This window comes from Oculina patagonica, chromosome 11 (genome assembly GCF_052425735.1).
Source record: "Oculina patagonica isolate OP01 chromosome 11, crgOcupat, whole genome shotgun sequence".
In the NCBI taxonomy this organism is placed as follows: domain Eukaryota; kingdom Metazoa; phylum Cnidaria; class Anthozoa; order Scleractinia; family Oculinidae; genus Oculina; species Oculina patagonica.
Genome location: NC_135768.1, coordinates 23,271,265 through 23,296,825, shown reverse-complemented (window position 1 = coordinate 23,296,825; position 25,561 = coordinate 23,271,265). Strand labels below are relative to the sequence as shown.

The 25,561-nt window shown below is 40.3% G+C and overlaps 2 protein-coding genes across 2 annotated transcripts; one reads left to right on the top strand and one right to left on the bottom strand.

Moving 5' to 3' along the window:
- Positions 1–1,575: 1,575 nt before the first annotated feature.
- LOC144629863 (uncharacterized) lies at positions 1,576–7,389 on the bottom strand. The gene is made up of 7 exons (XM_078488101.1): positions 6,234–7,389; positions 5,663–5,706; positions 5,155–5,219; positions 4,296–4,335; positions 3,533–3,615; positions 2,750–2,844; positions 1,576–2,044 (listed from the first exon to the last, which is right to left on the bottom strand). The coding sequence occupies exons 1-7, from the start codon at positions 7,261–7,263 to the stop codon at positions 1,869–1,871; spliced, it is 1,533 nt and encodes a 510-aa protein (XP_078344227.1). The 5' UTR covers positions 7,264–7,389; the 3' UTR covers positions 1,576–1,868.
- A 58-nt stretch (positions 7,390–7,447) lies between these two features.
- LOC144629861 (uncharacterized) lies at positions 7,448–23,633 on the top strand. Its single transcript, XM_078488097.1, has 14 exons — positions 7,448–7,702; positions 9,206–9,668; positions 10,583–10,669; positions 11,150–11,404; positions 12,026–12,292; positions 12,837–13,072; positions 14,166–14,413; positions 15,388–15,497; positions 16,263–16,400; positions 17,272–17,382; positions 18,391–18,548; positions 20,905–21,103; positions 22,003–22,149; positions 23,205–23,633. Exons 2-14 carry the CDS (start codon positions 9,327–9,329, stop codon positions 23,379–23,381), a joined length of 2,475 nt encoding a protein of 824 aa, XP_078344223.1. The 5' UTR covers positions 7,448–7,702; positions 9,206–9,326; the 3' UTR covers positions 23,382–23,633.
- The last annotated feature ends 1,928 nt before the right edge of the window (positions 23,634–25,561 follow it).

Here is a 25,561-nt window from a genome sequence, read left to right as displayed (position 1 = left end):
TGTGTACAGTCACAGCTTTCCGTTTGTATATTTTGACACCTCTGTTTTAAATTTGTCATATGGAATTAATATTGCGGTATGTCTTGGAACATTCATATTTGTAAGATATTTGTAGAGCTCTCGAAATATTCGCTCTGGTCCTAAATTTTCCGTGAAGATGTCGACTGTACTTGCATTCTGCATTTGCAATGCCGGGTTCGGCTGTTTATTGTGTTGCAAGGTGTGTTGTATCTCATCACGGATGACGGATGTTCGTTGTGTGACATTCTTTCACCACAAGACAAATGTAGATTATTTAACATTTCTTCCACGACCATTTTGCTTGTCAGTTGTGTTTGCTTCTTGTCGCTATTGTTGTTTTCTTTTTTTATCAGGTTTGTGCGAACCGGCTGCTTTTTTACCGCTTCAAACGCTAATTCTTACCGATCTGCCGTGATCGCCGCCAAGTTTATTTTTGTATCTGTTATTCATCAAAAGCGAAATTATGGTGTTACGAGATCCATTCGACCAATCACGGCGCACGAAAGAACGGCCCTATTTAAAAGCCAATCAGAGGTTATTATAGAAATCCCTGGTAACACGCGGGGGGCTGGAACAAGCTTTTGTGCTCTAATTCGCAGACGGATATAAGCAAAAATAAAGAATGAGAGTCAAAAAAGTGTGAAAGGACTTAACTGAAGTCGGAGGGCAGGATTCCCAGAATATTATAGTTTGTTTGGTCATGGACACTTAAGTTAGAATTTTTTACAGTAATTGACGTAGCTTCTGACCTCTTCTCGTAGGCAAACAAAGTTAATTTTGAAAGCTAATCGCGAACATAGCTGCTTAGACTGTATAAAGCAGTCTCTTCGTTTCCTTCGATCATAAAGCAAAAACAGCGCAAGAGGAAAGATGCACTAGTATCTACAGCAGCCCTAAGCTTGTTATTTTACTGGTCCGCTAGTGTTGCAGTTGCTATTGTTTTTGGGGCTAGGGGCATTGTTCTTGTTGTTTGTTCTCTTGAAGGGTAGCGAGCCATTTATGTGAGACCTCGCGCGTGCTGCTACGAGCTCGCGCGAAATTTGGAGGCGAGACGCTTTCCCTTTCGCTTCACGGACTAAGAAAAGAAAAGGGAGGGGGCGGGGCGTAGTCTTAGGCCCTGTCCACACTGACCCGGGTAAATGTGAAAACGCATCTTTTTTTCTCCGGTTTGGTCAACCGTCCACACTGAACCGGCGTTTTCGGACACCGAAAACGGAGCTTTTCAAAAACGCTCACCAAAGAAGCGTATCGTTTTCAAATTTACCCGGGTTAATGTGGACGAAAAACATTTTACGCGGCGTTTTTAAATTTCTCCGTTTTCAAATTTACCCGGGTCAGTGTGGACGGGGCCTAAAGATACACAGCGGGAATCTCGTTCGATTCGTTACGAAACAGAATAAAATTTACGGCACAGGGTCACTAAGAAATGCAAAGGATCAATTTATCTCAGTAGGCCTGCATGGCTCCACGATCCATTTTCGTAAAATGATTCTTGCAAGGTTGTTGCAAGAATTTTTTCATCGATTCATCATTCTCGCGCACACTTTCTTAGAGACTGTTCACACTTAGTTCACTTTAAATTAGATCTTTTATTTTTCTATTTTAGCTACATCATTTAACACAACGTGTTTCTGAACGTTGTGAGTGTAAATAACTATTTACATTTCAAAATCCTGATCCTCACTTCTCCATTAAACTTCTAAAACCCTCGAATAAAAACTTAAAATAAAATCTCCGTAAAACTTTTTACTGGGCATCAGAAATTAACGCAGCAAAGCTTTTGAATTACTTTGTCCAGTTAATAAATTAAAATATTCGTTCCATTTTAAATTGAACTGCGTTTCAGTTCATGAAGGCCACGGATGGCCTAGTCCCAGTCCTTTTGGTCTCAAATATGCCCGGACTGGGTCCTTGATGCCATTCCTGTCACTTCCCAGCCCAGTCCCTGGCGTCCAACCCATGACGCGTAGCATCTGGTTCCCAATGTTTGTTGGCGGTATGGGATCATCTCCTCCTACTGTTGCTATAGAAACAAAGAAGGTTGTTACTCAAAAGGTGTTTGTAAATATATAAAACCTTTTAATTGTCAAGAGTAATCAACATCTAATCAACACTTTATCAAGCGTGAGAATAGAGAAAACCATTAACTAGAAGTTACTGATCTATATTCCCCTCTCATATACCTGCCAACTACTCTCACGCCTTAGGCGTGAGTCTCACGCCTGAGAGTTGAAAACTTCGATCTCACGCCAACTCGAAAAATATGAGTCATTACAACCATAACTGGCATACTTTCCAAAAATATGTGGACTCAAACCAATAAAAGAAACAAAAACTCCATGTAAAATGAGTAAATGACGATACTTTCCCCAAAATCTCAGAATCTCATTGGGAACGAGGTCGTGTTTAGCAAAATACGTCCACCCACTGGGATCGGGATATGTTCGGAACATCTTCGGAATACTTCGGACATCTTCAGAAAACTTCGGACATGATTGTATCGTCTTCGGGAAATCCCGGCACTCTCAGGTTAAAAATCTCACGCCTTTGACCCAGAAAAAGTTGGCAGGTATACTCTCAAGTAATCACCACCCTTGAATAATCTTCCCCTTTTGGTGCAAAAATAAATTAATCGCATCTGGATATTATTTGAAGAAATGCGGTAATTAGATTCCTCACTAAACTAAATTATGGCAAAGTGAATTTGCACGATTTAAGCAACACTTACAACTACAGTGTGGACCATCTATAGGAGGAGGCATTTTCCTCCGTCTTTTTGTCTCGGCTCCTGGTCGGTTAGGATGTCTTGGAGGCGAGGAGCGACTAAAAAATTGTAATAAAAATACACAAAAAACATCTTTAGTGCTGAAAAAATGTCTCTGTCAGTTAACCAATTAACTCCAAAGATCAACACATTGACAGGTAGAGAGGCAATGACAATGACACCAAGGAGACTGTCTCAAGATCAACTGTCACCAAGTTCTCCAATTCAGAGAATGTATGTGTGTATATACATGTAAGGGGGACGTGGCAATGGTGGCGACAGTGGTGGCAGCAGCGGTCCAACAACATGTAAATTAAAAATAAATGCATGTATTGACAAAAGTCTTGCAGAAACAAGTTCTTTTGGTATGTCAAATAACCAAGGAAGGACTGCATTAGTTTCTTTGATGTCCAAGGGAATATAAAATGTATTTTTGTGCCATGGGAAGGTTGCATGTACCTTGTACATGTATGATAGGTCAACCCTCCAAGTTTATTTTTTTCCTTAGTGGCCATTTGGCCAACGACTGTTCAGGTTTGGTCACCAGTGAGAAATTTTAGTCCCTAAATTAAGCTCACGCTTCCAATCCTTCTTCTCAATTTTAGTCGCCAGGCTGGCAACTTTGGTTCCAATTTAGTCGCCAGCTCCAAAATTTTAGTCGACATGCTGACTAAAATAGTCTTAACTTGGAGGGTTGTAGGTTAATTACAACATTTTGTAGTGCAGTGATAAAATAATTAGTTATACCTTGTTTTACAAAGTAATACTCTCCCCCTGTGGGCAGGATCTGCCTGGCACTGAAGGGAGTATAACGATGCCCACTGGTACACCTATATTGTATGCAAAACAAATAAAACATCATTGATTTTTTTGGGCTTCCTGCAGCCAAAATAACATTTTGAAACATTCCCTTGTTTCTACAACAGAAATGATTAGTAAATAACGTGGAAGTTTGGGAAAATGATAAATGTTGTTGTTCAAAACACAAATGGTAGGGAAGCATTTTTACAATTCTTCTAAACTTCAATATGACTGAAGACATAAACATGACATTCGTACAACAGGGCCGCACCTAGGATTTTTTGTCTGCGGGGGCACGTTTTTTTCTGGCAGGGGCAACTGGGGTCTTTTTATTTAAGTTTTTTCTTTTTCTTTTCTTTAGTTTTCTTAGTTTTTCAGTTTTCCTGGCGGGGGCAACTGCCCCCACTGCCCCTTGCTAGGTACGGCCCTGTACAATGTTACACTGTAACACACACATTCTATGTACAGATGTGGCAACAAAATGTATCTCATTTTCTTCAGGAAGTAGCTGATAGGAAATAAAATTTGTTTCTCTACAGATCCAAAGATGCACATTTTTTAGCCAATCAGAGCATTAATTTTCATGATAAATTATGGAATATTATCTCATGGACAGAACAAGCCATGGAACCATTATTTTGATGGTTGGGTGCATGGGGTTACAGTACAGTGTACATCATCAGTTGAAAATGATTTTAAATTACAGTACCTGTGCTCTTTCCAGCTTGTTTGATGGATAAACTGACAATCTAGAATTTAATTGAGAATACAAAGTGCAAGAGAATAAAATTATGTAAGTATTAAAATACATGTGTACATGTCACATCTACATGATCAGTGGAAGCCCGGTTTCTTGAACCTTTGATTTCTCAAATCTGCTAAGAAATCAAACCAAAAATCTTTTCCCTTGACACTTTACCCCAGATTTCTAAAGCTCTTGATCTCTGAAACCAATTTTCATTTCCCTCAAAGGTTCTGGAAATCAAGATTCCACTGTAAAAGACCAAATAATTATAATGGGGGAGGGGTGCGGGGGTTGGGGAAAGGCAGCATTTATAGTTCTAACTTTTTCAACCTTCCAAGTTAAGACCATTTTAGGCGCCATGGCGACTAAAATTTTGGAGGTGGCGACTAAATTGGAACCGTAGCCACCAGCCAGGCGACTAAAATTGAGAAGAAGGATTTAAAGCATGAGCTTAATTTAGTGACTAAAATTTTTCACTGGCGACCAAACTTGAGCAGTCAGTGGCCAAATGGCCACTTAGGAAAAAAATAAACTTGGAGGGATGTTTTTGGAACTGGTATTGTAAGACTCTAGCCTGTCCCCAGGTGCTCCTCGCATTCACTTTTTTTGCCGATTTCCTTCCACACCTTTCACTTTTCCTGGTCTCCAGTAACTGCCCCTGGTCTCCAAGGATGAATGACATAATTGAAGGTTTTGCCCGAAACCCCATGAAGATAAAATGATACTTTCCAAAAACATTAAACTGTCATACAGTTACAAGTACGGATCGACTCTGTGAAATAATGTGGAAATCAATCAAAAATGTAATCTAACATTTACTCACTCTGTCCATTTCTCATTTTGCAGAAAGACTGCAATGTTCCTGTTTATGTCGCCCATAGTACTTTCCTATAGTGGAACCAATAATAAAAATATTCATGTCCACGTATTCCACCACGTACACTGTACACAGTCAGAACTCCCTTATGCACACACCTCCCTATTACGATCAGATTAACTTGTCCAAAATAGCCTGCAAGCAGCTGCAGTGTCCTATTTCCTTCTGTGGCGGACATTCTTTTTCTGCCGCAGAAGGAAATAGGGGGCAGCTCTGTGCATCCTAGTCCAAGAGACCAAAACTCTACAGTGGTGTACCTCACATTGACACCTCCCTCATATGTACACTCTTCCTCGTCCTTTTAGTACCCATATTGAAGAGATGTGACTGTACCTAAGTAAACTATATAACAGAACACTAAGACTGCGAAAAAAATTTACTGCATGTATAATGTGAGTTGCACAAATATTTGTAACCTACATTGTGCTTGTAAAAAAATTCAATGGTCAATTACCTGTCCATATCCTTTTGAGTTTTTCTTCAACCTTGCTTGAAGACCTAAAACAAAACATTTGCACAGGTCAATGTTGTAGATAAAAAATTAATTTCAAATTAGTTTGGTTTGTATTATTTTGTCTTTGTTTAGGGATTAAAGAAATAATTCTGGAACAACAGAAAATTGAAATCAAACTGATTGGTATTAAATCATGTTGCCCTGAAAATTATTCATTTTTAACTGGAAACTCTACAGCATCAATACATGTGCTTTTGTTTGATTTTAAACTATTTCATTAGAGAACATTCAGAATCCACTAACTGTAGATGACAATTAACAGTGTCATGAAGGGGGTACACACAGAATTTGACTTCATGTGGCCAGACCTGAGTAGGGATTTTAACATCCACAGTGGCCCCCTCGGTGGAAAATTTAACTAGTTCCCTGCAGTATCTTGGAATTAAGTGGAGAAGGCCTGGCCAAGGGTGGGGAAATTAACAAATGTCAAATTCCCCTGGGGCTGCCCCTCCCCCTTCCCATCCTGGGGCAAACCATTGATAGGTGCATTACAATGTTTACATGTACAAACCTGCTTTCCCTTCTACACCGGATGTAAAAGGCCTCCTGTATTCATCCATGACTCCATTAACAATGTTTTGGAATTTGTCTTCTTCTAAATCACTGGTACTTTTCTCTTCCCACCATGGATTAATCCTAACATCACATTCAAACGAACTCTCTTCTTTCTCATCATCCCCGAGGCGCCCTTCATCATTTGTGAAAAATCCTTCCAGATCACTCTCTTCTGAGGAAGAAAAATCCATTTTATAACTTTCCGGCCCCACTTTTTCGTCGTAATTCTCACGACGCATCCTCGTTGCATGTGACATGCTTTGATCGCTTGGCTTAGAAAGTCGTCCGGATGTACGTACATGCAATCTCGAAGGCAACTTATAGAAATGGTTCGACGACCCGCACGTTTCCATAGGTTCACCGCATCCACTGCTTAACCCATTTTCAATATCACCTAAGCTCCCTTCTTCGTCTCTTCGTTTGAGACTGTTGTGTAGATCGCTTCCCATCGCAGATTTTCCACAAACCTTGCGTTTCCGTGTCCTACTTAACGATTTTAAATTCCCCAAAAGCGGAGAATCGCGATCATTTAACTGCGAAGCAGACACCCTTTTAAGCTTCCTCTTCCTTTTCTTTCTACGTTTTGTCAATCCTAATAAAGGTTCACTCACAGAATCGCTTTCTCCTTTCTCTTTTTCTGGAATTGGATAAGGATCTGGGTTTTCGTTTCCGTGCAGTTTAACTTTCAACAGACGTTTCGTAAACGAAGTTTCATCCTCGGAATCGCTTTGACCCATAGATATATTTTCAATATAATCCATCAAGGCTTCTTCTACAGAATCATTGCTTTCAGCGCTTGCTTTGGGGAGTTCTCGCAGCGGAGGATAGTCAGATCTACGCTTTCTTCCGCGTCGTTTCTTCGGTGCCTTGCGGACGGGAGTTGCTGATGGCGACTCTCTAGTTCCGATCGTTGTATCGGAATGGGTTGAAGGTGGATCATTTGTTCGATCCAAAGCGCTGCTAAGGTCGGCAACAAGTTCATCCATTACGATTTCGGTATTATTTTCTATCTAACGGCGAAGGAAATTGAATGTTTTGCATCGAACCGCTGAAATCGCAATCACAGCTGTCCGCCATTTTGAAATTGACTAACTTTAGTTTCCAGTCTCCTGGCGGAACTGATTTGATTTGCTATTCAAAATGGCGGCCTGTCTTGTCTTTCAGCTGTGGTTTGTTTGTTTGAGAAGGGTTTCCACGGATATTGTATTGTCATTGAAATTGGTTATTGTTCCAGCTCATTATGCAACTGTGCGCAGGAAGAAGGATTTTGGTAGCAAATTGTGGCTTACGAAGTCTACGAACGCTTTTACCGCGATTTACCCCGAGTGAATTCTCATTCAGACATTGAAATTCGAAAGAATAGCCACGCTTGTTGACAGATCAAGACGGCTTCGATTTTCTGAAACGATGTTTCAGATTACAAAGGTATGGCTAAAGCTCTGTTTACGGTCTTTACACGGGACTGGTTCAAACGGATCTGGTCCGAAAATCACAACCAGATAGGTACAGATCGTTCTGGAACCTGTCTGGATCCAAAAGTGAAAACTGGACCTGCAAAACAGCAGGTCTAGTTTTGGAACCGTTTGTATCCGTTCCGGACCGGTTCCAGAACGGTCCCCTGTAAACAGAAGTCGATCTGTTCCGGTCCAGTCCCGTGTAATCTACCTGTACATGTATGTTACATTGCCACAGACCTCTCAACCTCAAAGCCCTTGAAATCTGGAGATTGTGGTAAAAAAATCTGGAGATTTCAGTAAAAACCGGGAGATTGATCAACTGACGGACAAAAAATAACTAAAACCAGGTGCTAATCAAGTGACTTGTGACTCTGTTTACCGTGAGATTTCTGAGTGTCATCGTGAGATTGAGGCACTGTTTACACGGACACGGTTTCATTTGTAACCGCATTGCTTTCGATGCGGTTATGCCTTTCGTTTACACGGCACCGATCGAGACCACTACTGAAACTGGGTCGTTTTAAAAACGCTGTCAAAAGTGGAGCGTTTTCAAAACGATACGGTTTCGTTGGACGTGTAAACGGTCAAAAATGACGAAACCGCATCGATTTGAAAACAGCAATGTATTTTGGCACAAATTGGCTGGCTCACGAAGGGTAAACATGGTGAAACACGCACTGAGAGAGCAGCGCTTGCTTATACAATCACATTTGAAAACAGTCGGAAAATGGTTAAATAGGTTCCGTGTAAACACTTCGAAACCGTGTTGTTTTCGATGCGGTTTCGAGGTCATGAAACCGTGTTGATTGATAACCGTGTCCGTGTAAACGTAGCCTGAAGTGAAAACCGTGAGTCTCACGGCAAAATCGTGAGACTTGAGAGGTCTGTTGTCAGGGTGGTCACTCGAAGTTACCCGTGATCCGTGAAATATACAGTAGAACCCCGATAACTCGAACTCTGAAGGGAAACGAAAAACAGTTCGAGTTAGCAGGGGTTCGAGTTATCAGGGTCGAGTGAAAATTAATTTTCCATGTTAATAATTGATGGTTTACTGATATTTCAGCACTTCAGTATACAGTACAGTGCAAGTTAAACTTATCTCTTCCGAAAATGACTAGCACGATTATACATTCTTATATACAGTACTGTGAATGTATGTATGGCTCATAAGATTGGAAAATGACTGTACATGTCAAATACGTGATCTGTTCGTTGCACTTATTCAAATCAAGTTCCTGTATAAGTTTTAGTGTTTATTAATCTGATTACACAACAAGAAGCAGTAATGGTATAATATTAATGGGCATCCGTGGCGAGTTGTAAGAACCAGAATTTGAGTTATCGGGGTAAATTTCGATAAAGGGAAACAAAATTTAGTTAGAGTTAGCGGGGAATTCAAGTTATACGAGTTCAAGTTAACCGAGTAAAAGGAAATGAATAAATTTAACTTTCTTTTTTGGCATAATTTCAGAGTGATGATGATTGACAGCTTAACCTTATGAGCCTGTCAAACAGGCTAAGATATATTGAAACAAAGAAACAGAAAAACGTATTCAGTGCGTGGAACAAGAACTAAATAATTTGGTTCTAAAATGGGTTGTGCACCATCATCGCAAAATTTTCAAGTGAATGAGAATGAAACTCGCCTTTTGCAAGAGATTGACCGCCTGCGAAACAAGGAGCAGTCGCAGCAGCAAGAAATCAGCAAACTACAAACAGAGATTGAGAAACTGCAACAAGGTCAACTGAATGGGGGGTATGCAAGTACAGATGCAATTTACCAAACAACTTCTGATGATGACAGTCAAGAGGTACTTGTGAAGGAGATTGAAAGATTGAAGCTAGAGCAGAGTCAAAAAGACAAGGAAATCAGTGAACTGAGGAAACGTAATGAACAGTTGAACGTGACGATGCAGAGCCCACCACGAGTGCAGGTACATGTACAGTATCTTATTAACTAAGCTTGCTCAATCTGGCCGTACTAAAAGAATTTCTTGTGATCATTCTCTTTGTGTAGACCTTGCTCTACTTACACGGCCATACTGTTAAGGCCTTGGGCCATTTCCCCAGTGGTCCTGATTGGTTATAAATAGAGGCGGTGGAGTGTTTTAAGGGTTGGGGGGGGGGGGGGCTGGTTCTCATCATACTCCAAGTCAAGCACCACATAATCTTCCCAACCCCCGGGGTTTTAAGGGTTGGGAGGGGGGCTGGTTCTCATCATACTCCAAGCCAAGCACACAATCTTCCCAACCCCCGGGGTCTGTCCATTTTCCTACTCAAGTTACCCAAAATGTATTTTATGCTATTAATATTTATGCTGTGCTAGTAAGCAGCACTGAAATATCAGGGGGCTGAGCCCCCAAAACAACAAATTGTTTTCAAGGCTACAGCACCTGTGCGCCCCCCCCCCCCTCCCCTGCTCTGCTGTCTATGAAATAAGACTGATGTGTTATTACATGAATCTGACTCATTGACAGACTAGGACAAGTAATGGTCAGTTACTGATGCAAATTTTTCATATACAGTGCTGGACATAATTTTTTTTTACTTACATCTAAAAATACCTGTGTCCTTCCAAACTTCTATTTTGAATGGACATACACCATGTATTAAAAAATTGGTTGGACATTAATTTGCATTTCAATTCAAACAAGTTAAAAATTTTGCAAGACGTATGTAGTCACGTACAATGTACATGTAAGTTCTCGAACATCATGTCCAAACATATTGCAAAATTGGCTGGACATTTTGGCATGTTTGATTGGACAATGTCCAATGACCAACAGTAATTTCCAGCACTGATATAGGTATGATGCAACTAGCTAATGAGTGCATGTTTGTATTGCAGACTTCAGCAACTGCTGCAATTTTCAGTCCTGTTCCAGCACAAGTTATAGCCCAGCAATCCAGCAACTTACCTAAAGTTGGAGATCCGGTGAGTTAAAGGAGTGTTATATAAACCTGCTTAACAGGGCTTTACATCGCTTTCAGTTTTGTGTGCAAAGGCGCTGTCTCATCTTTCAACATGCTAAACAAACAAGACAGATTGAAATCCACCAATCACAGCCCACTAGTACATGTATGATCTTCTGAACTGCTAGCTATTTTGCATCAAAAAAATAATTCCAGTTTGCATCATTCTGTTGTCATGGGCTCATTTCAATATTAATTATTATACTTAATGTATCACCATTTTAATTTTAATAACAGTTAACAACTATTTACCAAAGTGGAGTTGGCTAGTGGTGGATATTTACCACCACTATTTACAGTGTACCACCGTTAAGAGTACAGTTTTGGCGCATTAGTTGCTCGGAGGTGAATAGCAAAGGTTCCCAAGTTTGAGTACCCAGTCAGCGTGCGCAAAAAACACTATCCACTGTTTATAGTATATACTAATTATTACTATTTTCAGGTGCTAGCCATGTGGTCGTCAACACCCTGGCAGTATTTCACGGCCACAATAGTATCATTTGACTCCGAGGAGCTTAAGTACACTATCAACTGGGACGACCAGGATCCAACTGGACGCGTTGTTGATTACTTTAACCTGGCCCTTGATCGAGTGCCTGAGCCAGATGAGATTGCCATTGGATCCATTGTGCTGTTTCCTCAAGGGAAGTACAGAGGGCAGGAAGGTGTGCGACTGGGTGGACAGCGATACCATCAGGTGTGTTGGACATGGCCAGTACATGGTACGGCCAAACCTTACCTTAAGGTCGTCTCCCTGTTATGGACCTTTGCAAAATGAAAAGGTCTATAGTACTAACAATAACTGAGACATTAATTGCTCTCCATCTGCTGTCTGTAGTCAGGCGGAACATTATAGGTCTCATATTAACTTCTGTTATTGTCTTGAGTGACGTTTCGTCGTGGGATCGTGGGAATTTGGCCAGCATTAGCATAAACTAAGATGGAACTAGTCAACCATGAAATGTCACACAAGGTCTTTCTTATCATTCTGTTTGTCAGTCACAACATAGTTTGACGCGCATAATGGGGATAGTGTGGGGGGGGGGGGCTGCATTTTTTATTCCCCCCACATGGCTCCCCTTGAGTGGTCACATGACCAGCGCAGTTTTAAGCTCTTAAGAGTTTCTTGTTGCAAGAGGGGGAGGGGGTGGGAGGTTTTAAATGCCAAATTGAGGTATATTATAGTGGTACTTGTGTTGAAAAGCCTTCCATATGAGGGGCATAGGTCTTTTTTAGAAGCATGAGAGTAAAGTATTTACAATAAAATTTTCTTCTAAAAGGATTCTGAAGATGAGTTGTATTATTTTGTTTAACTTAGGGAAGGATAACTAAGGTGTATTATGGTGACAGAGGCCAGAAGGTTTATGACGGTATACACACTAAGGGAGAGTTAGACAACAAGTGGGTCACATACTCGGGTTACAGTTTATACTTTTATGGAATGGAGCTTTCTCAATTACGCATCTCTCCCAATGTACTGGACATTCTGTCAGCTCAAGACTCTGAGCCAGCAAGAAATAATCAGCAACAAAACTCTGTAGACGGTGGAATTAACCCATGCGATATATTCATTTCTTACACAAAGGTTTGTAAATTTGTGTTCTATATATTTATGAACAGTACAATTGTACATACATGTACAGTGTGTAGACCTGCTTCAAGTTGACCTCTTTTTTGCTGCTCAAGCGCGACCCTCAAAAGGCAAATTTGATGTCAGGAGCGAGTGACAAACCAACATGGGGAAATTAATGTTGGAACGGGCCTTTAGAAAGTCTTTTATAACTGATTAGTATGGACCATTAAATAGGAAAGGTAGGAGGTTGAGAAATTACATACAAAAAAAGAAAAAGTGCGATGGCATGGGAATATGGTTAAACTTCAATGAATTCTTCATGTATAATTTCTCCTGGTTCTTTCACCTTTGGACTCCCACTTCCTACCCTCTCCTTTCCCGCCTCCCACCCCTTTTCTCCTGGGCTCCCACCCTCCTGTCACACCCCGACCCTCCCCACCCCTCACTAACCACATGTACCAAAGTGTGCACAGTAGCTGCTATCCATAAATTGGATCTTTGCACAAAAATACTGGCTGTAAAGAGGTGAATAAAATATCTGTTATCTGATTAACAGGCCAACAGCCCTTCTGCCATAAGGAATTGTGAGTTGCCACCTTCTGAGGCTCCGCCCAGTTATGATGAAGCGATCATGTCGAGTATCTGCGATCCACGTGACATCCGGTGTCAGCTGGAGGGGTATGGGGCCAAGGTTAATCAGGAAAAACGAATGACTGACTCACTGATTGAAACTGTGCAACAGATTAACACAGCAAAGGTGTTTGTGGCTTGTCTCAGCGATGAATATGTCCAGTAAGTACAGTGAACAAGTAGTGATTTTGGTATGTCATAGCCGTGATAGAAGTTTTATGCTGTTAAGGTTCAGCAAATAACTACATGAGAAATTATCCACTCCCCAGTAGGGACTCCCATATGAAACAGACAGGGATGCTTATGGGGTAATTGGTTCATGCTTTTACTGTAGCTGTGGACTATTGAGTTATGGTGCACTTGGAAGGTTTGTAGAGCACTCAAAGAGCTAGAGTTGCTCTCGGTTGGGCTCTCCAAACTGTGTGCACCATAACGCGATACATGCTTAAGCATGAACCAATTGTTAATTTGAAGTTTCACGGTGACCTGTTTCGTTTAGACACGCTACATGAGAATTATAATACCTAAAATCCTGCATGTAAAAAAAAGAAAGCGTGGCTCCCTAGGGCCCTTTACATAAGACTTCGAGGACTAACCAAACGGGAACGCAAGTGGTCGCAAGTTCCACATGTGTAGTAAATAATAAAGATGGTAAATGTTAAGCTCGGTGATAAATAGTGAAGAAATTATTCAACATGACACGAGCGTGGGACAAAGAAAAAATCCGAGTCCCCGACGGGAATCGAACCCATGGTCTCCCAGACACCGGTTGGGCGCTCTAACCAACTGAGCTACGAGAGACTCGTTGTGAGCTGGGCCATTTACTAGGTTGATATGTAACACGCGTCCTGCATACTGCTAGGATCAGCAATGTCGAAATCATCAAATGTGTAGTAAATAATAAAGATGGTAAATTTAAGCTCGGTGATAAATAGTGAAGAAATTATTCAACATGACACGAGCGTACAGACTTGAGTTGGGTGGCCATACGGACTCGCAAGTTTACTCTCTAGTGTGCACGCAAGTTTGCAAAAAGTCATTAAAAATGCTACGAGGTGCAATTCAGTATTTGAAGTAAATTGCAAAAATGTGTTCACTTGCGTTGGGTGGCCGAACTGTGAAAAAATTGCGTTGACTTGCGTGCAAATTTGAACTTCATAATTTACACCCCTAAGCACCCCCCCCCCCCCCACTCCCGAGAACACTGAAAAAAGTTGTAAGAAACTCAGAGTTGATCATCTTTCTTTCCTTGCAGGGATGAAATATGCCGTCAAGAGTTTCAGTACGCGAAGAAGACTGTTAAAAAACCGGTTATTCCAGTTGTTGTTGGTAGCGGATCATTTGATTGGATGATGACGGTTGTGGGGCTGCTTATCGCTGGTGAAATTTACATTCACTTTAGCAACAAGGACGTACAGGATGCCAAAATGACCGAGCTGCTAAAAGCTGTCAAAAAGAGTGTTCCTCAGATAAAAGTTCCTGATGGATTGGGAAGTGTACAAGGTATTGATTAGATTTCGCCACCCGCAGGGAGGCATCCTTATAGTCCCGGCGCGTATAAAGCGGGCTCGCACGGAGTATTGGGAGGTGTGATCAAATCTTTGTTCGACGATTGGTTAATAGCAACGTAAGATTAAGAAACCTAGTATTCTGATTGGGTGATTCGTAGCAGGCGCGTGTAAGCTGCAAACAACCAACTTACTGCAGTTAACTGAATTCATTTGTCCAAGAGCAGTCAGTCCAAAACCGCGATTAGCCAGACGCAAACTACTTGTACCGGTAAAAGATTTGATAAATCCACCACCAGAGGAGATTTGCAAGATGACTTGCCGAATTTGAGAAGAGATCTTTCGGCATCCTTTAGACTTAGCTGTCAAGTTGGTCATTTTTGCTTGGACGCCCAGCCCAAAAATCTTTTTTAAACTTCTGGTCTCAAGTCTGAGTTTTAAAACTTTTGACTATTGCTTAATTCTACACTCACTTAGGTCACTCATTTCATCAAAAATAAGCTAAAGCACGGCAAAATATTGTCAAGATGTCGCGGTCGCGTTCCTGTAATTAAATTTCCGTGATCATTTATATTTCAGGGTTATCGCATTTGCGCTTTATTTTGTTTATTAATTAACTAGGCTTTGCAAGTTCATCCTGAATTTTTTGTTTTAAATCGCACGTCCTCCTCCCATCTTGAAGAAGAGAAGGCCAGAAACCTTGTAATGTTCTATCAACACGAGAATTAGAAAACACGAGCTGCCAACGAGCTATTGAAAAAAATTCCGAAACAAAAAGCTAAATTTCAACCAATTGAGCAAACAGAAAAGCCAAAATATCGAGGGAAAGAACTTACTGTAGTAAAAAAATGCGCTGAAAAGAGGATCAAATAGCAGCGGGGGCAGCAGTAGTATCAATTATTCCTTGTGTAAAAATGTATTGCTGCAGCCAAATGTTTATAGACGTTATATTATAATTCGTTTTCGTAGACTTACAAAGTACAGAAGCTACTCCTGCAGCAACTAGGCTGCTGGGCCCAGCTGATGTGTTCATCAGCTACTGCTGGACGAATTCAGAAAAGGCACACAAATCCAAACAAGTAAGTAGTTAAAAAAAGGGGGAAGCCTCGAGCCAAGTGGCCCATTCTGCCGGAGCTTATCCCGGTTTCGATAGCATTAAGCGACTAGGAGTATTTCTACTCCCCCCTGAATGGGATGCTTGTCCATCGCAGGGTACCCCCTAGCATTATGTCGCCGGTACCCATTTATACACCTGGGTGGAGAGAGGCACTATTAGAGTAAAGTGTCTTGCCCAAGAACACAACACAATGACCCCGGCCAGGCCTCGAATCCGGACCGCTCGATCCGGAGTCCGGCGCACTAACCATTAGGCTACCACGCCTCCCACGAAAGTAGTTAAAGTAGTTAAAGATAACATAAAATCCCAGTCAAAAAACTCGTATATAGAGCGATTTTCGATTGAGTGTCGTAAAGCCAAAAGCAGACAATCCAGTGAACCAATGAAAACTCTACGCAAATACATGTAGCCGACACGAAGTGCGGGAAAACGTGCGCTAGCGAGACACGATTGGTTTTGGTTTTACTTCTGATTGGCTGAGATAGTGGCGCGGGGTTTTTTTAGCCAATCACTAAGCATAGTATATAAATGCAAAACAAAAACAAACGGAATTACTTTCGACACTCAAGTGAAAACCGCTCTAAGATTACTCTATTTAATAATGATCGTTATAAAAGGGTTCGTTGCTTAAGAAATCCGCTATTGATATTTTATAAGAATGATCATGATATTGTAGTTTATAAAGTTTCTAGTGTTTTGTTACAAGTGCTCACTGTTACGTCATCAGGTACAAGAGTTCATTGGATCATCGTTTGCTGATCCCAGGAAAGTTCACGCCGGCCTGGCTAAGAACAACAAGTTCTCTTTATGGATTGACACAGATCGGCTTAAAACAACTAATCAGAATGATGAATCACTAGGCATGGTAAGTGCATTAATAACACAGTCATAAATCCTGGTTCTCATATAATCGCCCTGACCATTTCTATCGCCTCTGTCACTTCAAAACGTTTTCTTGCGATCGGCGCGATTATTTAATAACATTGCACAGATGATCGCTAACGGCTGCGGCGATTGGGGCGATCACGATCGCTTGAATCGCCCGCCTTCTATCCTTCTAGCTTCTCTTTCCCTTCTTAGCCGTAAAACTGCAATAACTGGAACATAGAAGTCCACAAGTTTTGCTCTTTTATTGAAAGCTGTCATTGTGCTGGATCTAGAGCTAAAATGATTGTATTTTGTAGGTCTTCGCTCATACCAGGCGATCGGGACGATTATATGAGAACCCCGATCTCTTCCATCACATACGATCGTCTCAGTTGTTGCAAACATAGTTAGTCCCCTCTACTAACTATGTTGCAAACGATCGATGCGATAGAAACGATTGGGGCGATCATACGAGAACCAACCTTAAGACAACAACAACAATAGTTTTTTAATTAAAAAAAAGAAAAGAAAACTTCATCGCAACCTTCAAAAAACTTAAGTTGGTCGTGACGTACACGTAAAGGCGATCTTCTCGCCATTTCAACAAACAACAACAACAACTAAACCTTTATTAAAGAGTCTGGAGGGTATTTAGCATTGCTGCTTTTTGGGGACATTTGGGGCATTGGGGCGGGTGCTCTTTGGTGATGTCACCGCCCACGATAGAGCCCAGACTTCTTTGAGCCGAGAACTCTTAGGATCGGGACTAATCATAGAATGAAGTTTCTGACAACACTGTCGATCTATCAAACTCAGTTCAGTGTTTCTTTTAGTGTATGCGCTTAATTGTTTTTTCATCTTGACTGTAGTTCGCACAGATCGCTGAAGGACTTGGTAAAGCTAAAGTAGTGTTGGCATTTGTCAGTAAACAGTATGCAAATAGTGAGAACTGCCGAATGGAAATCCAGTTTGCTGTCAAGGTAAACACAAAATAATGATTTGTTTATGTATTGTTAGTTGGTTATAGTGAAAATCAACCAAGATTTTCCAGTTAATAAATTTACATTCGAAGGAACTATTACCAGGCATATAGAGCACTTTCCCTATATAGTCAGTAGATATATTACCCAGGCCCCAAAATTGTTCAGGATCTCCATCTTAATCATTCCATAATAGGTTATTTCCGAGTAACCCTTTGCCTCTGTTTCAAAACAAGTCTACGTGCGAAACCATTCAAATGAAAATAAGTTTCACCTACATCTCCATTTTCATGCAAATCAACTCATTTTCATTTGAATGGTGTCGCACGTAGACTCGTTTTGAAAAAGAGGCAAATAAAATAGCAAACCCCCTTGTTCATTTTTGTTTCATTGTCACCTTTGGTGCTTTCTTCCTCAGAAAAATATTCAGACTGGAGGTTATTTTGTACACCACAATCTATATATATCACAAGGCCTAATACAAAGAATACCGTAAATACCGGTTATAAGCCCCTCCCCCCGCTTATAAGCCCCCCTGGATATAGGCCCATCTACCTGGAAACAAAAAAAAAAAACAATTCGGCTATAAGCCCACCTCTACTGGACGGCAGTACTGAACAGGGCTAAATGTTGCTTTATTTTGACTTTTTTAACTTATAGACGTATTTCGATCCTCACTGCCGTGGCGCGTTTTAAAACATTTTTTTTAAATTCGACTTATAAGCCCTCCCAGATATAAGCCCTTCCGTTTATAAGCCCACCCAAGACCCCTTACGAAGTTGTATAAGCCCAGGGCTTATAACTGGAATTTTACGGTAATACAATGTACTTCTAAATTAGACTTTGAAATATGTGAATTGTTTTTTAGGAGTCGTATATTTTCCTCGTGTATCGCCAAACGAGAAATACGACCATAAGTTGATTTCAGTCAATAAGTCAAGATTCAAACGGCAAATTTATTCTTCCTGCGTTATTGGAATTTAAGTATGTTACATGACGTGTTTTCAGTCACTGAAGAAACCGGTGGTGCCAGTGATCGTGGGCGCAGACGATGACTGGAGAAGCACAGTGGTGGGTTTGTTAGTGGCTGGCCAAGAGAACCGACCAATCAACTTACAGGATATCACTTCAGAGGACGCGTTGCAGGAAAAAATACAAGAAATTCAGTAAGTATCAAAAGCAGTGTAATCACTAGAGGAAAACGTCATGCACTTATCAATGTTAAGCCGCAGGAGGGGGAGGCCGGGTATAGGCCGGCATTTGAACTTTGCTGAGATTTTCTGTTCAAATGCCCAACCCCAGGGCATTTGTGGATATTCAAAAGAGTCACTAAATGTTAATGAAATGTTGTAAGAAACTCCATTAAAACGATCGAAAGTCCCCACTACATAAACAGATTCTGCAGGGATCCATATTCACAGTCGTCCGGTCGTCCGAGACGACTAAAAAATCGTACGGACGACCAAAACATTACAAAAACTCGTCCGCTGGACGACTTAAGTTTGACTTAATGAAACAAAAAAAACATTTATTAAATATATTATTTTCTTATGAGTTACCTGCGTTCTGACCACTTGTCGTTCATTCGTAACTTTTAGAAAACAGAGAATAATTTGCAACTTTCTGTCGCGATAAAATCATAATTTTGGCCGCCATCTTGGATGATGCGGTATTTTCCATGAATGAAATCATCGCAGGCTCAATTTTCAAGCTGTCAACCGCTGATATTTTGTACTGCAGCTGCATCCGTGAAAACACGAGGCGATCGCATCAGCTGATGTTTTGATCAAAATGCGCTGTTTATCTTGGTGTGGCACCGCCAGCAAAGAAAAAAGTAATGTTAACGCTTCAGAAAAGCAAACCAATAGAACAAGAAGAGCGAAAGTGTTCTTTTCTTCTGTCATGGCAGTCAAAGAGGCCCTGGCTTTCATTTGTGCCTGCATCGTCCGCTTCCGCCAGCTCCACATCACAAGCCGCTTGGGGGCACGATGTTTAGTGAAATTTTATAGGTCAGCAGCCAAAGTAGACATTAGTAGAAAGTCTCATTAACAAATACTTAAGCATCAAACTTTATTATAACTGACACGTTGTCTCGTAGATTTCATGACAATTGTATACAGTGTTACATGTAATAACCATAAAAAAGTCAACTTTTCATTAACTTGTTGTACAGTCACCATTCTTCACTTTTGAGCGGGAAAGTAAAATTTTGCCAGGGCAAGTATGTCGTCTTAAATACTTGCCCGGCTGACGACTTGGAGAAAAAACGAATATGGATCCCTGGATTCTCCTTACTGGTATCCATACATTTCTTTAAAAAGCTGTTGGGAGAATGTGAATGGTGTTACTTCAACACAGTATTGGTGTTACTTCATCTCGTCTGCTACGCTCATCATCCAAAAATCATCTTTTTACATCACCTTTTTAATTTGAGGACCTATGGCACAAAGTCTTTCTCTATGGCAGCCCTCACGCTTTGGAATGCTCTGACATCTGACAACAGGAACGGTTCTTAGGTGCCCGTTTTTAAAATTAAACTAAAACGTTCCTTTTAAAAAAGCATTTTTATATGTTTTTAGCCATTTTGAGTCCCCTATTCCATTCGCACAATAGCACAATTGTTTTATTTGCATTTGGCTTTGTCTCTGAAATCCATTTTAAGGTCGCGCAGGACCCTTGAAATCATTATGTATGTATTTATTTAAAGAGTATGCACGAACTGCGACGACTGAAGCCGACAACAAACGAAATATTCATGAGAATTTTTTTCTCAGAGTTCTTTGTACAAGTAATTACACGGTATTGTTCTCAGCCTCGCATCCCGTGCGCTGGAACATAGCGAATTATCATAATTAGATTCACAGCTTTAAATAAAGCACACGTTGTTGTAAACATCGACTCGGAAGGTCTTCGGAAGCCTCAAAACCTGCAATTTTGTGTCCAAGTTTTCCCCGCCGATATAGAATTTCAAGAGTTGATTCGCGAGGAACATAAACTTGGTGTACTCTATTGTGTTCTGGCTAGAGCGAATTTTTAAATTTCCTTCTCAAAATGAAGATAGCATGTTTCAAAGTTTAGATTTCACATTTTTACTCTCTTAGAAGCCATTAACTTGTAGCAGTTTTTGAAATCGAAAATTTCGTTCTAGTGGGAACACAAAAGAAGTTACGACTTATCACTAGGCTATATAATCATTTAATTTGGTGCGCTGTGCTAGCTGAAAACTTGGACACAAAATCGCATTATCTTCAGTTAAACTTTTAAGGGCTTGTAACATCACAGACAACGGTCATCTCTCAGTAAAAGGACAATCATGATGTAATTCCATCATCCCTGGGTATACTTATTAAATTTTAGAGGAATCGATATTCAAAATGTAGTGAATTAAAGCTTTACAAGACAGCACTCCAACAAGAAATTTGGCTAATGAATATATTAATGAGCAAGGGTCCTGCGCGACCTTAAAACGTGCAAGATTCGCTTTCTGTTCTGTGTATTAAATTGATTCTTTTCAAATTCCAGGGGCTCCATTTTACCTTTGCTTGGCCTCAAGGAGGAAACCGGAAGTTACCGCGCGCCTGTAATAGGCGATCACGTGATCTCTCACCACCAAAGATCGGCTTACTTCGGAGCGACCATCGCGAGCTTTGACCGTGAGACCATGTCTTACACTGTGGACTGGGACGACGGAGATCCTACAGGGAAAGTTCAGTCTTACAAGGTATACAATTCGTGTACAACTGCTATATAAGGATTCCGCTCAAAACGCAATAGCTTTCGTGTAAATAGTCACAGTTAAGGGATTTATCTAGATACTTTTAACTTTCTACGTAGAATGAACAGTACCACACGAAAGTTTGTCTCGATAGCTTTCATTTGAATAGTCACACAGTAGGGTTCATCCACAGAAGTAAAAGTTGGAACCACCTTGTACAACATAATAAACAGTTCCACATGAAAGTACTGCTCAATAGCTCTCATTTGAATAGTCACACACTAGGGTTTGAATAGTCACACACTAGGGTTTCATTCACAGACTTTAAAGCTAAAACCACCTTGTACAGCATAATAAACAGTACCTCCTGAAAGTACTGCTCAATAGCTTTCATTTAAATAGTCACACACTAGGGTTTCATCCACAGACTTAAGAGTTAGAACCACCTTGTACAGCACAACAAACAGTACCAAATGAACGAACTATTCAATAGCTTTCTATGAATAATCCACAGACTCAAAAGTTAGAACCACCTTGTACAACATATTAAACAGTAAAATTTGAAAGTACTGCTCAATAGCTTTCATTTGAATGGTCACACACTAGGGTTTCATCGACATACTTAACAGTTAAAACCACCTTGTACAGCATAATATATAGAACCTCATAAAAATACGTCTCAAAAGCTTTCTTTTAAATAGTCACTCAGTAGAGTTCGTCCACAAACTTAAAAGTCAGAACCACTTTGTACAGCATGAAAGTACTGCTCAACAGCTTTCATTTGAATGCTCACACACAGGGTCTTCATCCACAGACTTAGTACTGAGAACTTTCATCCAAACACAATGAAAAACAACAACAAAAAATGTCCACATAGCGTTACCTTTGTGTTCTCTTGGTTACAGGACGTGGCTATCGATAAGATTCCAAGTGAAGACCAGGTCGGTGTGGATTCCATCGTACTATTTCCTCAGGGAAGTTACGGTGCTACTGAAGGAAACAACATCGGCGGAATGAGATTTCATCAAGGGATCATCACACGCGTCTACAAGGTTTGTAATTCTGAGGTTTATGTCAATTTGCTGTGTGTCCATTCAGGGACTTCATCAATAAGTGTTTCCATTTCTGAGGTAAACGTTAGAACGACCCCTTGCATCAGGCGTTAACAGAACCACATGAAAGAACTGCTCAATAGCTTTCGTTTGGATGGTTACACCCTAAAAAAAAAAGATTTCACTCAAACCAAATAGTAAGATCACAGTGAGCCGTACCGCATGAAAGTACTGTTAAATAGTTTTCCTTTGACTAGAATTACAATTTGGGTTTAATCCACAGACAGATCAGTACAAATTAGTTAAAAGAGTTTTACCCATTGAAAGAGTTAAAGGGACTATGTCACGGGGATTTCACAGTTTTTTGGACAAAACTGTTCTGAAATAAGTGGTAGGCAACTTAAACCATATAAAACATTATCTTTGAACATCTAAATGAAGATGTAATCTTAATTTGCGGATAGAAATCAAGCTACGGCTATAAATATCGATTTTTTGAAGACGCACGGAAACAATTTAAAAACGTTTGCCTAACTTTTTCGAATTGCAATCCGTTTCCATCCGAGCCATTCGCAGCCAAAGATGATAGTTAACAGATTCAGTGCTCTAATATGGCCATTTTTAATAAAAATAGACTACTATTATTTTTAGGTTTCATGCGACGCAAATATAAATTTTGGCGGTTCAAAAATCTGGTTAAATCCGTGACATAGTCCCTGTAAAGGGTGAACTGCACGTTTGGGGGTTGATGTGACGCTGCGGGGTCTCTTTAGAGGGACTCCGCAATTTTGTTTTTTACTTATTATTGTCGTGCGTTTTTATACACGACCCCCTGGCTCGGGCACGTGAGGGCAACCTCTTCCTACGCATAACCAGATAACGTTCATTAATTAATTAATTGATTTATGACGTGAAGATTTGACTCGACTTTCCATACCTACGGAAAAAATCCACGCTGCCCCTTTTAACTGTAGAATATGCATTCTAATGTCAGAATTTTTCAACGTCTCAAATGCACCAGTACATGTACTTAAGTTTTGTTTTGTTCGTAACAGGACTCGTCTGGAGTGTGCAGATACGACGGGCATCACACCAAAGGCGAAGATGATGGAAAATGGGTCACATACAAGGATTATAATTACGACTTCTCTGGTATTCCTCTACAAAATCTCAGGATCTCTCCGAACGCCATGGATGCACTTATGGCCTGCCAAGAAGCGTTTAGTGCATAAGTTCAATGTAGCAATATTAATAACACATGTACATGCAGTCCAGAATCACGCTTAAAACACAAAGTAATCACGCACCAAATCGCTGTGACAACAAGTGATTAAATAGGCCAATCAGAACTCAAAGAAAAATCATGTGACCGGTGGCCAGCGCGCGAAAGTAGAGTGCTTCAAATCGGGATAAAAAAAAAAGCTCTGATTGGTTTTAGGCAGTTTTTACGAGACTTGTTTTTAACTTATTTTAAAGTTTAGCCAACGTACATATAATAGCAGTCTAAACACACACCTTTGTACTATCTCATTTCATAGTTCACCCATTAATTTTGATAACCGTGCATACGCATTAAGGTAGCGAGGGTTATTACCTTCGGTTTTTTAAGCCTTTTTAATGTTGTGTTTGAAGAAGAGGGTCTCAATGGGGTGTACCGTTAGCCGTAATAACGGCCAAAAATTTAGCCGTTGGGCGTTTAAATTGGAAAATTTTAACCGTTAGCCGTAAAATATGTTAACCGTAAAAAATCGGTCAGTAATTATGTATAGAGTAGATCACTTCATCGTCCCAAAATGGTCCTTAGACCTTTAATATGTTTTTTTAATAATATAAATAACTTTTTTAATTCGGTTACCGTAATGGGAAAAAATTAACGGTTAGCCTTAAAAGCCACCACCCCACTGAGACTGTCGGGGAAAGGGCATTGCTTCTAGGAAGCTAAAATGCGAACCGTATATAGGCCAAACCTTTTAAAAAAAACCCTCGACAGACATGAAAATACACAGTGAATTGTGACAGGTCAGGTTTTATCATATGAATTGCATTGATGTCGCAGTAACTGCAAAAAGGAATTGTGCATCTCGATTCCCTTTACATTCCATTTACCAGCTGAAAGTAATCTAACTTCACAGTTGCGTACTTAACCCAGGGATGACAATGTTTGTATTTATAAAAATCCCATTCATATCAAGTACACATGCAAATATAAAAATAGATAGCAATGGAAACATCAAAGTCTGAAGATTTGGTTCTTTGTTAGTCCATCGGTAGACAGTAAAACGTCCCTTTTTCTCTGTCGAAACCTGTATCTTGCGTCCACTTGTGTTAACGTTTGGCCAGCCAGTCCTTGAACCCTTGCCGTTTACATGCAGAAGGGATACTACATCTCTTATTCTAATTTTTCACTTGAATAAGCCCGTAAAATACCAAAATAAAGCGACTGTTCGGTGGGACTGTTAAGGATATTTTGAAAAGCCCTTTGAAATACCTAAATTACAGTTTTCCTTACCCATTGCTATTTTCCAACTCGTTAAATCCGTTTTCTGACACCCCGAAAAAAATGTTCCTCTTTTGGGCAGAGCCTCCACGTATACAGTTTGCTATAGGCAGTACCCCGGTATATTTATGGTCGACACGCGGTGTTTCTATACTACATAGTTTTACTCACCTTTTATTGGTATATTGGTTTTTTTTATTATTACTAGACTACGAGCAGTCCCTATTTTTTCGCAGAGTCCGTCGAGCGTGAAGCGAAAATATTTTCGCAGAGTCCATCGAGCTTGTTTTCGCTTCTCGCCTCCCCTCGCGTGAAAATTTATTTTTCTGCTTCACGCTCGACGGACTCTTCTAAAAAAAAATTTTCGCTCCAAGCTCGATGGACTCTGCGAAAAAATAGGAACTAGGGACTGCTCGTAGTCTGATTATTATTGCTATTAATATTTATGAATAGTTTCCCGAGTAAAGGCAGGCCTTCCCGAATGAACTAAGTGTTGATAGTGAATAAATTACTCAATTTAATGGACTGGGAGTTATTTTGAATGTATAGTAGCGAAATAAGCTAGCGAGTAGCTTAATTTTTTTAGTAAAAAGCAACGTAAACTAGAAGCAAGGTGGGCTACAAACAGGTATTTCGCTCTTTGGCCATTAGCTCATCTGTGTCTTTAAGTTAAAACCAGTCTCCCTCGACTGTCACGCTTTTGGAGGACACAAGTAATTTTGTGGTCATTCATACCTATATATTTTTCATTATCAATTCATGATCAAAGGAAAAGATAGATAAAAACCTGTCGTATTTACTGTTCAATATAAACCAGTCAAACGTTCCCTAAATCACCGGAAAATGGTAGATTTGTATTGGACTGGCTACAACTGATATTTCATTTCATTTTTTTTTAATTTGGCATAATCGCAT

Coding starts and splice junctions, on each gene's coding strand:
- LOC144629863 (XM_078488101.1), bottom strand. CDS start 7,263: ATGGATGAACTTGTTGCCGACCTTAGCAGCGCTTTGGATCGAACAAAT. Junction 5,707..6,233: donor CGGTGTAGAAGGGAAAGCAG/GTTTGTACATGT, acceptor GTTTTGTTTTAG/GTCTTCAAGCAAGGTTGAAG. Junction 4,336..5,154: donor CAAAATGAGAAATGGACAGA/GTGAGTAAATGT, acceptor ATTAAATTCTAG/ATTGTCAGTTTATCCATCAA.
- LOC144629861 (XM_078488097.1), top strand. CDS start 9,327: ATGGGTTGTGCACCATCATCGCAAAATTTTCAAGTGAATGAGAATGAA. Junction 18,549..20,904: donor GAAAAAATACAAGAAATTCA/GTAAGTATCAAA, acceptor TTCAAATTCCAG/GGGCTCCATTTTACCTTTGC. Junction 21,104..22,002: donor GGAAAGTTCAGTCTTACAAG/GTATACAATTCG, acceptor TCTTGGTTACAG/GACGTGGCTATCGATAAGAT.